This window comes from Cornus florida, unplaced genomic scaffold, assembly GCF_030987335.1.
Source record: "Cornus florida cultivar Cherokee Brave unplaced genomic scaffold, ASM3098733v1 CherokeeBrave_3.0.0_Hap2_Chr10, whole genome shotgun sequence".
Lineage (NCBI taxonomy): Eukaryota > Viridiplantae > Streptophyta > Magnoliopsida > Cornales > Cornaceae > Cornus > Cornus florida.
Genome location: NW_026775580.1, coordinates 43,292,659 through 43,305,759, shown reverse-complemented (window position 1 = coordinate 43,305,759; position 13,101 = coordinate 43,292,659). Strand labels below are relative to the sequence as shown.

Sequence of the window (13,101 nt, the reverse complement as noted above, 5' to 3'; positions counted from 1 at the left end):
TCGAGGGTTATACTAATTCTGATTAGGCAGGTTCTCCTTTAGACAAACGATCAACGACCGGTTACTATACTTTCATAGGAGGCAATTTACTCACTTGAAAAAGTAAAAAGCAGTCAGTTATGGCGCGATCAAGTGCTGAAGCTGAGTACCGTGCAATGGCTCACACTTCCTGTGAGCTAACTTGGTTAAGAACTCTGTTACAAGAATTCGGGCTTTCTGTTTAAGACCCATCTCTTTTCTATTGCGATAACCAGGCAGTTATTCACATTGCCAGTAATCTGGTTTTCCATGAGCAAACCAAACATATTGAGGTTGATTGTCTTTTCATTCATTTTAAGTTGACTTCCAAAGAAATTGTGACTCTACTCATATCGTCTGGTAAACAGTTAGCAGATATTTTTACTAAGGCTCTTTCCAAGCATGCTATTGATTCTATTTGCAGTAAGCTAGGAGTCGTTGACATCTACTGTCCAGCTTGAGGTGGAGAGTTTTGAATACAACTCGTAGTCAACAATTCCTTATTTAGGGATATGATTATAACTTTCATATTTTACACACAGTGTATTTATATAGACACACAATATGTCTAGATACATTTCTTGCTTTGCACTCACCCACCACCTTCTTTATTTTGTGTTCTGGATAATATTGTACATACCTATTGTAATAATCCTTTTGGAATATGAAATAATAGATACAATCAATTATTCTCCTTCTTCTTCTCTTTAAGACTTAGCTTTAGCTTTCAACACCAACCCATATCTGAAAGAATATTAGCAACTTTGGCTTCTTTCGGGATCCAAGACTCATAGACAACTTTGTGTCCCTTAGAACTACCAATAGCACCACAGGGAGCCATAGATCATACAATAAAGGGACTTAATGGTGTATTTGAACGGGAGTTTGAGAGACTCTCTAAGTAACAACATTCGCATCCAGCACCAGAGGGTGAGGCAGGAATATTGACATCCCAAAAGTTCTTCTCTCTAAAAAGATAAATATAAATCCATATGTTTTTACAAAATATAGCCATATTCTAAGCATGTAGGTCCTTAACCCCAAGCCCACCTTCAAAGATAAAGGGCACATATATCAGTTCAAGGAACCTTATAGCCAACTTTGTCAAGAGATGAACCTTTCCAAAGGAGTCTCATTAAAGTCTGATTGACAAAATCAACAACTATCTTTGGCAGAATAAACATAGAAGACCAATACACATGTATAGAGAAAAGGATGGACTTAAATAGCTGAAGTCTACTAGAATAGGAGAGCCAATTAAAAGCTCCTAGCTTTGACAATTATCATTTTCAAAAGCTCTCTATAGTCATTTATTTTAAGTTTCGTTGTTAAGAGAGGCACTCCAAGGTACATGACAGGAAGAGACCCTCAGTAAAGCTCATAGTGTTCTAGATATAAGTTTTCTTAGACTTGGGAATGCCACTGAAGAATGCTCCACTTTTAGAGACACTAGGGTATAAACCAAAAAACTTAGAAAATAAATTAAACTATTCTAGCAGATTGAGTAGATCCATCAGTGAAAACAAATAAATCATTAGCAAAGCATAGGTAAGTAAGGTTCACCTCCTCACATGTCCAATGAAAACCAAAATTATCTTTACTAACTTGCTGAGAGAATAAGCCATTTAAACTTTCCATACACTGAATAAAGATGTATGGAGAGAGAGGGTTCCTTACCTAATACCTCTATTATAGTTGATAAAGCCACACATCTCACCATTGATGGCAACAGAGAAGAAAGGAATAGAAATACACATGTAGAATATTAAAAACGATCATGAGATGCACCTCATCGTAATAGTTGTCTTGAATTCTACTATAAATCATTGCATCTTTTTAATACTAAACATCTTACATGATCATATCAACACATGGTACTACAGTAAATAAATATATAAATATTTAAAACACTTGTGCCAAAATATCTTAAAATAAAATTGTATATGTAACAATCCACTCCACCACTACTTTGAGCCTAGCCCGCATAGTTTTGTTCTTAGATTTTATACTGAAAGATCTTATACCATTTAAAGATTACCAATCCTACCTTTTCCGTACCTAGATGATGTGGGATCGTATACCAATAGCCTGCTAGCATGGTAGCTTGCCAGTGCCTCACACCCGCCCCCAAGATCGCCATAATCCACCCTCGAAGAGGCTCGATGTCCTCGTTAGCACAATTTCGGCTGGGTGAGGCTCTGATGCCATTTTTAACAGTCCACCCCATAACATGGTATGATATTATTCGCTTTAGGCTTGAGCCCGCATAATTTTATTATTGAATTTTACTAAAAGGTCTCATACCATTTGGAGATGTAACTAATACATGTAAATACTTTATGTTTACCTTACGAAGCAATGTAGGGTTGTGCAACATGTAGCTTGTGAGTGTGGTAACTCACCCAGTGATTATTTGCACCCCCACATCACACTCGCCCACATAGGTTGCCACAATTTAGGTTGTAAAAAATGGTATCATAGTAATAGCCTAGACAGAAGTGTGGCGAACGAGGATGTTTACACGTTACACAATCTCACATCACTTAGAATGGTACGAGGCCTTTTGATAAAACATAAAAATAAAATCTGTGCAGAATCAGACCCAAAGGCTTCGTTTGGATTGAGGGATTTAGAGGGATTTGGAGAGAAAAGAAAGGGAAGGATAGTGACTAGTGTATTTGGATGGAAAAAAATATAATAGACAAGAAATGATACTATCCCTCCAAATCCTCATATTGTATCCCTTTAAAATTGACAAGATGTGGAGGGATTTGAAGCTAATGACAAAAGTAGCCTTGAGAGAGAGGGGGCAAGATTGAGAGTTAAGTGACAACGGGCTAGCGGCTGAAGCTTGCGAACGGCGAACCCGAACTGGAACAGTGGGCGATGGAAACTGATAAATATAGGTTTTGATTTTTTGAACAATCTAAAATGATACGCCGATATGGGTTTTGATATAGGTAATAGGTTTTGAACTTTTGATTCTTGTGCAGACAGATAGATAAACTTAAATATATGGTTTTTGAACTTCTGATTCTTGTAGATTTTGTAGTTTGCAGTTACATATCTACAGGCATATATTTAAGAGAGAGTTTTATATCTACAGGCACATATTTATATATCTATATCTACAATCATCTATTTATTTATAGAGATAAAGGGAGCTAAAAGCAAATTGTGATTTGACAAAGGTGAACGTAATTTAGTAAATTGCTTCAAAATAAATAAATAAATAAGGAGGCGATTGGGGAAATGATTTGCCCTACTAACCCTACAAAAAAAGGTAAGATGATAATTTAATTATTATTCATTCATTTTTTTTTTTTTACTTTTTGTTATTCATTCATTTTTTTTTTTTTTCCTTTTTGTTATCCAAACAAGAATATTATTCATTCCTTTTTTTTCTTTTCTATTTATCCAAACATGAATATAAATTATATCTATTTTTTTTTTTCTTTCATAATCCTTTCTTTTCTCTCTAGTATTCAAATGAAGCCAAAGCTAATAATATCATCAGTATAACCCAAAGTGGACAGTATTATAGAATGTAAAAAAAAAAAAAAAAAATGATTGATCGTCTGTAATCATCGTCAATTAACTTATATAAATATATATTAAAAACCTTTTGTTGGAAAGAACAAGAATTTAGAAGTTGACTGATATTGACCAACTGTAAATATATGTTGATATTAAATGTAACTATATAATTTTTTTTTTTTTCATGCAACTATATAATCCATATAACATTCATTTTCATACGGTAAGTAAATTAACTATGGATTAACAATAAAAAATAAAAATAAAATAAAATAACTCATAGATATTGGAAGGAGGTACATCATACATGTCATTATTATTTATAACCCCTCTTTTAATTGAGATAGAGATTTGGGGCTAAATATAAGACACCTCTGGTTTCCACTCTAGTTGGTCAAGCAGGTAAGGAAAGGAAAGGAGATTTGAAAAGAAGAGAAAAAACATCAATGTCCAATTCATACTCCTGGTACTGTGCTTCTCCTTCACCAACACTAGGAGGAGGGTTTTCAGTGGAGAATACAATGACTGTGACACATTCCCTCTCTTTCCAATTCCAATTCCAATTCAATCCCACTCTCTCACTCTCCGATTTCACGCTCAAAACAAGTCAACATTTGAATCAAAGAAAGTTAAGCATTGTCCGAAATGAACCCTTTATTTCTTGCTGCTCCAATTCCGGTACTTCCATCACAACATCACCGCCGCCATTGGAGGAGGCGGAATTGGCGGCGATGACGAACGCTCCGCCGATGAAGAGGAAGAGGAGGAGGTACAGGAAGCAATACCCAGGGGAGAAGAAGGGCATAACCGAAGAGATGAGGTTCGTCGCCATGAGACTCCGTAACACCAAAGGCAAGAGAATTGAGAGCGATAGTGGTGATGAGGATGATGATTTTGACGGCAATGATGGGTCGATTTCGAATGTGGAAGAAGAAGAAGAAGGAGGTGGTGGTGGTAATGGTGGAGAGATCTGGCAACCCACCATGGAAGGGTTTCTCAAGTACCTTGTTGATAGCAAGCTCGTCTTCGACACAGTGGAGCGCATCGTTGACCAGTCTGATGATGTGTCCTGTAAGCTTCCTTTCCTATTCTATTCACGTGCCTCTTTATTGTTCTTGTTGTTCTTCATAGGTATTATCTTTTTGTTGAGCCATCTTGATATTTGAATTGGTATAGAGGAATTTACTTATCATGATTGTTAACCAAGCTAGTAAAATAAATACTAGGAGGAATTTACAATGACACTGAATTTGGTAGCATGGAATCCGAATTTCAGAATTGAAATTGAAGACTGTATCAGTTCAAGTTTCAAACCAGTTTTACTTCAATTCCAATTTCAAGACACAAATTTCATAATATCAAACACAGTTTCAGTGTAATTTTCATATGATTCTAAGTATTCATTATTTCATTATTCATTTAGAGGTTGCCTATTATGCCACATTCTGGCATAAATGCATTCCATGTTGTATTTATTTTCACACTTTGGTCTTTATAATTCAATTTTCAAAATTCAAAATGATGAGTTAAGTTGCAAGTGGAACTCGATTAATAAATGCAGCAAGAGCTTATTCACAATCCATTATGTCTATTCAAGAAGTTTTCAAATTTTGCATTTTAGATTAAATTGGGAACCAGCAGTTTATCACTTATCACATCCAAACTAAGTGACACTGGGAATATCCGCCCCTATAGACAAGGGATTAAGGAACAAAAACAAGGTGCTAACAATGAAGATGGAATTTTTGTCTCATCAATCATATTGGTATTATGAGTTGGTTATCAAGTCAAATAATGATATGAATGTATAGACATTGTATGTATCTTGTTTTATGTCTCCATATGGGATTCTTGTCAAATCTCACGAGTGTCTTACAATTATTACTGCCTACAGATGCCTACTTCAGAAAAACCGGACTAGAACGTTCAAGAGGTCTTTCAAAAGATCTAGACTGGTTTAGCCAGCAGGATATTGTGATCCCACCACCTAGTAATCCTGGAGTTACTTATGTCAAATATTTGGAGGAACTTGCAGAGAAGAGTGCCCCATTATTTCTGTCCCACTTCTACAATATATACTTTTCACACATAGCCGGTGGTCAAGTGATTGCAAAACAGGTACGTGACATTATCATATTAGTATTAGTGCTTGTGATTCAGTGTTTTAGTTTGGATGCTTATTTTACTTCTTTTTTTTTTTCATCTCAAAATATGTCATCTTCTTGTAAATTGTGTCATGATAGTTGCTGATCTATATTTTAACAATTTTCTGATAGATACTGTGAATTTCTATGTATGAGTCTCTAAAAATTTTTATAGTGCAACCACTTTGAACTTTGGAGCTTTAGAAGAATTCTTGCCTGAATCACTGAGAATGTGAAGTTCCTGCCTTGAAGCTTTTATGGTCCTTAAGTAGAGGAGGTATTAACAAACAACACCTTGTTATACACTCCCCATATACTCTATTGATAGTGGGCAATAAGGACTCAATAACAAAGAAATAAAATATAATAAAAAAGAGAAGTACTTGACTTCCGTAGATGGTCCTGCTCTTTGCATACCTTACGTTTGTTGAACTACGGAACATACTTCTTGTTTCTTCACTTGAGACCTATGTGCTGGAAATTTTACCTCAAAAATATGAAGAGTTAAAGCAAAACATGTGTAGAAGTATTGTTAAAAGACATGAAAAATCAGAAATTTAAGACCACTATGGCTTGAAATGTTAGAATGGTTGAACATAATGAATTAGGTTTACAGCCATCCACAAGTCAAGTAAGGCAGGGACGTGATATTACGAGGATGGAAAAGGTTTCGCCCATTCTGTTTATTACTGGGTTGAGTATGCAGTCTTAATGGAGGAAAAATTGCAATTTTCCCTTTACATCCATTTTCAATTTGGAATTTTGATCGATAGAACCTTCTCCTTTGGTGCGTTTAGATATAGTTTTAATCCCTTCTGCCCTTGCGTAATGATATGATTATTACCTGTCATTTATCTACACCTGTTCGTGGATGAGTGGCCTTGAATCCTTTCATAGATAAAACTGTCTTTAAGTTGAAAAAATGAGGCTGCCTAAAAGCTTTTTGATTAATAAATATTTCCCAGTAAGCTAATATAGCAAGAGGATTTCCCCCAACTTTTTTTTATTTTTGTTTAATATGTTGCTATTAGGTCTCTGAAAAACTCTTAGAAGGAAGGAAGCTGGAATTTTACAGATGGGACGGGAATACGGAAGAATTACTGAGAGGTGTGCGAGAGAAGCTCAACATGCTTGGAGAGGTTAATGCCTGAGACTACCATGCACTATGTCCATTTGACTTGCATTGGAATTTTGTGGAGACAAGTTAATAATATAATCATCTGTTTTACATGTGTAATTTTTGTTGCAGCACTGGTCTCGAGATGAGAGAAACAAATGTTTAAGAGAAGCGACCAAGGCATTTCGGTTTCTGGGGCAGATTGTCCGCTTGATTATTTTGTAAGCAAGGTCAGTTCAGATAGAAGGATCTGAATCCATTTTAATGGTAAGGCTGCAATTAGATAAGTCTAACCTCAAGGAGTGATTGATTGATAACATATGTTTGTTTATTTTTCGTTGTGAGTAGGTGACACAAATCTCATCTTGCTGAAATGTCATTTAGATTATTGCAATTCAATCTATAGGAATTAAATTGTTCTTCTTGCTTTGTGGTTAAAAACAAGTCTTAATTTATATCCCGTGTATCAGTGCTGTAAGATTGAAATTTGCTCTTTTTTTCTTTTGGTTTTATTGATTTAGTTCAATTGTCATGCAATCCTCTTATATATGAATTTTAAATGCAGTTCAATTGTCATGCAATCACGTAATCAGTGCGCACAGTATTTTCATTCAAAATACTGCGCGTCCATGATTTTAAATTTAGTTCTTTTTACCTTTTTTCTCTGCACCACCATTAGTTATCTTGTAAAGCAGGTGAAATATTGAAAATTCTTATATACCTTTATTTATTTATTTAACTCTTGAGCAGGTAGAATCTTCCAAGTTCGGAACATGTTGAATGCGTTCCAACTGCGTTGTCTACGAACCAAATAGACGAGACTTCTTGCGAGACGAGTACAAAGAAGGTACCAACTTCTCCAACCTCAGGTCAATGTTTGTAGTGGTGAAATTATTATTTCCAGTGGAGTTACACTTCTTCTATGAGGATGAGCGGGAATAATTGCCTGTGTGTATCATGACTATATTTATTTATTAAGAGGCAGGTCTCTTTCTTCTTTTTCTCTTTTCTGAAGCTTTGCCTTGAAGAAAACCACTGACAATACATTAAAATATACTCACACTTTTTGGAGATATAAAGGACTCCAGTAGCTTTGGTGTTGGCTTGAGGCTTGCCATGAGGCATGAAAGGCTATAGTTTATAATGAAATTTTCGGAATGGGTTGAGAAGTTGGTGAAATAATGGATAGACTTATCAAATAATAATAATAAAAAAAAAAATGAACAGTCTAAATGATTAATCTTGATAATTGTAGCAATTGGCAGTTTCAAAAATAAAAAAATAAAGCAAAGTTTTTGTATGGAGGTATGTCTCATTATATGTGTTCAATAAAATAGTTCAATGTTTTTTAGCTGTGTTTTTTCTGGGTGATCTACAAATTACCCTTGAACTATTGATTTGTTACGATTAAGGACAAACCTATAACCAAAGTTTATTTTACCTTTTTTTTTATTAAATTTGTCATTTCTTATTAAATTATTTTTATTATCTTTTCTCTTATCTAGATATTAATTATACCATTTACCTTAATTTTATTATTATTATCAATTTATCATAAAAATGATAAATAAATAAATTAAAAAAAAAAAGATTTGTGACTAACATTTTCTAAATAATTAACTTATTATTAAAACTTTACTATTTATAATAAAAATTAGGGAGACGATATCCGTACTCCATTTTTTAACATTTGCACTACAATCTTAAATGAAATGGCAATTCTAACCCTAATTTTACAACTAAATAATAATAATTTTTTAAATAACACAACTGTCCTTTTAAATTTACTCTCCTTATCTCTAATCTTTAATGAATATTTTGACAATACAAAAAAAAAAAAATAATAATAATAAAATAATTTGAATAAATTTTTTTTACAGGACCAAAAAAAAATAAATAAATAAATTATGTTGAATAAATTGCCTTTTTTGACCGGAACAAAAAAAAATAAAACGTAACCATTAAAAAAATTATCTCTTTTATTTACCAAATTTTTTTTTTTTTTTAATCTCTTTTGACAAGAAATTAAAACCCCCCAAAAATATATGTATTGAAGAAATTATTTTTTTTGGTCAAGATTCCAAAATAAAGTACGAAAAGAAGAGGATTTAAAAAAAATTATATCTATTGAATAAATTATCTCTTTTAATAGGACTGAAAAAAAGTTAACTTTGTTAAATAAATATCCCTTTCATTGTACCCAAAAAAAAAAAATAGACTCATTATGGAATAAATTATCTCAAAAATAAAATTATTAGTATTAAATAAATTATTTTCTTTGAGAGGACCTTCGAAAAAAACTATATAATTAGAAAGGAAAAAATAAATAGTAAGGAAAGTAAAGAAGGTAAAAAAAAAAAAAAAAAGGTTAAAGTTGTATAAAGAGTAGTTATGACATTAAAAATTAAGTGATGGTACATTAATGAATTTAAGAACTTTCTTATTATTTCCTTTAAAAGAAAAAAGGTAAATGGAGTGCAACTGGATAAAAAAGAGTACGAATATATTCCCCTAAAAATAATTACATTCCGTTTAAACTTTTTTACCGTAAAAAATGCCTTATTTTTCATACAATGTATTCATGAAAATTTAATAAATTGCTTAAATAAAAAATACCTTCCTTGTAATACAATATATTAATGAAAAATTAAGAAATTACTTAAATTGTTTTAAAATTTTCTACTTAAGAATTTTATTAAATAATTAAAGATAAATTTATGCAAATTTAATGGGAAATATGTCATCAAATTAGTACGATTTTTTTTTTTTCATAATTTATTTTAATAAGAAAAATAGATTAAGTACAATTCAATAATAAAGAGCATTATGGTCATTTAATTAAAAATAGTCTAGGTATTAGGATATTTTGCAACAAAATGTGATAATTTAGGAAATATTATGTGCAAAATATACTTCAAGAGACATTTGTAAATTGGATATAGTTCAGGATTGACTTTTTTTTTTTTTTTTTTTGGCGCTTTACCCTATAATATTATATGTGAATATAAGAATATATGGCACATGATATGGTTCCACCAACCTGATGGACAAACCCTAATGAAATTCTAGGACATACTACCTTCCCAAAACCAAAACCGAAAATGAAAACGAAACCGAAAATAAAAATGAAAACAAAAATAAATAAAATAAAATAAAATTGTAGGACATATTTTGATTCAGTTTTTAGGAACTTTTGAAACATACAACTTCTTTTAGAGAATTATAAATGATTATTTTTAAAAGTAGACCTTTTCTTAATTCAATTTTCAAAAAAGAAAATTGTCAATCATATACTAGTAATTTTTTGCTTTCTAGTTCTACGTGAACGGAAAATTATTTTGAAAAGACTGAACCAAACAACCTCTAACTTTTGGGATTTATTAAGCATCTATAAGACTTATTTGAGTTTGCCCGGGTTGTTTATTATGACTTATTTGAGTTTATACTAAAATTTTAATTGATCCATTCGGCATATAAATTTTGTTAATAATTAGAGAAATTGAGACAAAGATTAGGGAGAGAGAGGAAATAAGAAGACAAGAATGAAGAAAAAACATTCTGATAATATGAGAATATCATATATCGTGCCACATAATACAATACACATAACATATGCTATATTATATCATGTAGGATAGGATTGTCCTTTTGCCAAATTGCCCTTCTAACCTCGCAGTGTTAGAAATAAACTTGTAGATTTGATTTTTTATATATTTATTTTTTATCAGGTTGTAGATTTCAAGTTTCCTATAATCTTTATTCTCCAAGGTTGGTTTTAAATATAGGGGGCAGAAAATAGTCCTAATGGATACTCAGCGTAGTACTTTCACCTCCTATTTAAAAAAATGTGCGAAAAACATTCATATTTTTTTAAAATTGTGCAGAAACATCCCTCAATAAAAAATCAGCCATAAAAGAATGCTGAAATACTCGTTTTGCTTTTTTTATTCTTCCCAAAATGCCCAAGGAAGTGCGTATGCTAATAATTTCATAGCATAGGAGTATTATGTGCACATTAGTTATATTTAACTCACTTTTAAGGATTTTCTCACCTTTTTGAAAAAAAATATTTTCTCTATATATTTTCACAAATATATATATATATATATACAAAGCAACAAATGAGTATTCAATCTTTATTGAGAAAAATACAAACAAACAAATGAGTATTCAATCACCTACCTTCATCATATTATTCAAATCGCGATAAAATTATGTTTCAATTAAATCTAACCGTCAAGATCGAAATATTCAAAACAACAAAGTTTACAAAGTGCAGAAAACACCCCTATAATATGCTTATATTACGTATTACACCTCTCGCGTACTAAATGATCATTTTCGTCATTTCATAAAATGATGCATTTTAAAATAATATGTAAAATTTGTATATAAGGAAAATTTAGTTAACCTATAACTTAAATATGTTAGGAGGGACCTATTTGTACCAAATTTAAACTTTAAGAATGTTTATGATACACACTGTAGGCATATTATAAGAATATTTGATGCACTTGACCCTTTAAAGATATCATGTTTGGCTAAAGATTTAAATATTGGGCCTATGAGGCGTGAACACTTCTATTAAAATGTTATGGCGGTATCAGACACACGTCGTGTAACATATGATTAGAATTGTTCTCAAATTTAATATCTTATTTTGTGATTTGGATATGGACTACAGGACATATTTTAGACACTTATCCCTCCAGTCCCACCCTTTTCTCCGCACATATGATGATGAAAACTTTAATTATGTAATTAATGTATCTCTGTACATATATTAAATACGTTCTCTGAATCTTAAGAAATTTTTTTTTCCTTAACTCTTGATGATGGTCAGATGATTCATGATTTGGAGGATATTAAAATTCAAGTGGTCAATCATTTCCAATCCTTGCTTGGTCAATCTCCCCCTCCCACTCACCACATCTCTAACTTAGCTCTATTTATCTCCAAGGTTGTCCCCACCAGTATGCACTCTTTCCTTAAGGATCCACCATCTAATTTGGAGATTCAAAGCTGTATGTTGAAGCTTAATAAGGATAGAGCTCCGAGTCCAGATGGCTACAATGCCTTATTCTTTCAAAAGTGTTGGAATATTGTGGGAAGGACTATTATCAAAGCAATCTCAGAATTCTTCAGGAATGGAAAGCTCCTAGCAGAGGTCAACAATACATACATTTCCTTGGTACCAAAATGCCAGAATCCAACCTCTCTTCATGACTACAAGCCTATCTCATGTGTCAACACCATCTACAAGTGTATCTCAAAACTTCTTGCAACTAGGCTTCAATCCACACTGCCACTCCTCATTGATCAAGCCCAATCTGCCTTTGTGCATGGCAAAAAGATTACAGACCCTATACTACTAGCACATGAGTTACTAAGAGGGTATCACAAGCATGGCACTCCTGCAAGATGTGCAATCAAGGTGGACTTCAAGAAGGCCTTTGATTCAGTGAAGTGGGACTTCATTATTAATTCTCTCTCATTGCATAACTTCCCTCCCAAGTTTATTTCACTGATTAATGCTTGCATCTCATCCCCATCTTTCACCATTGCCCTGAATGGTGAATTCCAAGGGTATTTCAAAGGGAAGAGGGGCCTAAGATAAGGTGATCCCATCTCCCCATTCCTGTTTGTCTTAGTTATGTATGCTTTTTCTTCAATCATCACTAATTATGTGAATAGAGTTTCATCCTTCAAGTACCACTGGAGGTGCAGAGAGCAAAAAATCACTCACCTATCGTATGCTGATGACCTACTTCTGTTTTGCCATGGAGATATTTGTTCAGTTTCAGTCCTAAAGTCAGCACTTGATCTTTTCTGTTCTATGTCTAGACATGACATCAACCTTTCTAAAAGTGCAGTGTATTTCTCAGGAGTTAATGATCACACTTAAAATGAGATCTCTTATCTACTTGGCATTCAGGCAGCAACTCTCCCAGTGAAATATCTTGGAGTGCCCCTCATTTCTACTAATCTTAAAGCTCAGCATTGTAGCTTACTGGTAAGCAGGATTACCCACAGAGTTACTAACTGGACATCAAGGTCTCTATCTTATGCAGGTAGACTGCAATTAATCAAGTCTGTGCTTGTCTCTACCCAAAATTACTGGTGCAACATCTTCATCCTTCCTAAAGGGGTAATTGATGAGTTAAATAAAATTTTCAAAAGATTTCTCTAGTCTGGACCAGAATTAAAGACTTCAGGTTCGAAGGTTGCTTGGGGCAAGGTATGTTCTCCTAAACCTGCAAGGGGGTTGGGGATCCCTAATTTGGA

General features: G+C 32.8%; 1 protein-coding gene across 2 annotated transcripts; it reads left to right on the top strand.

Moving 5' to 3' along the window:
* The first annotated feature begins 3,900 nt into the window (after nt 1-3,900).
* Nucleotides 3,901-7,822, top strand: LOC132278755 (probable inactive heme oxygenase 2, chloroplastic). Of its 2 annotated transcripts, none has more exons than XM_059780635.1 (5): nt 3,901-4,626; nt 5,450-5,673; nt 6,731-6,838; nt 6,949-7,046; nt 7,567-7,822. In XM_059780635.1, exons 1-4 carry the CDS (start codon nt 4,002-4,004, stop codon nt 7,039-7,041), a joined length of 1,050 nt encoding a protein of 349 aa, XP_059636618.1. In that variant the 5' UTR covers nt 3,901-4,001; the 3' UTR covers nt 7,042-7,046; nt 7,567-7,822. The 2 variants fall into 2 exon arrangements, with proteins under 2 accessions (XP_059636618.1, XP_059636616.1); XM_059780633.1 differs by having other exon boundaries at nt 6,949-7,083.
* Nucleotides 7,823-13,101: the final 5,279 nt, after the last annotated feature.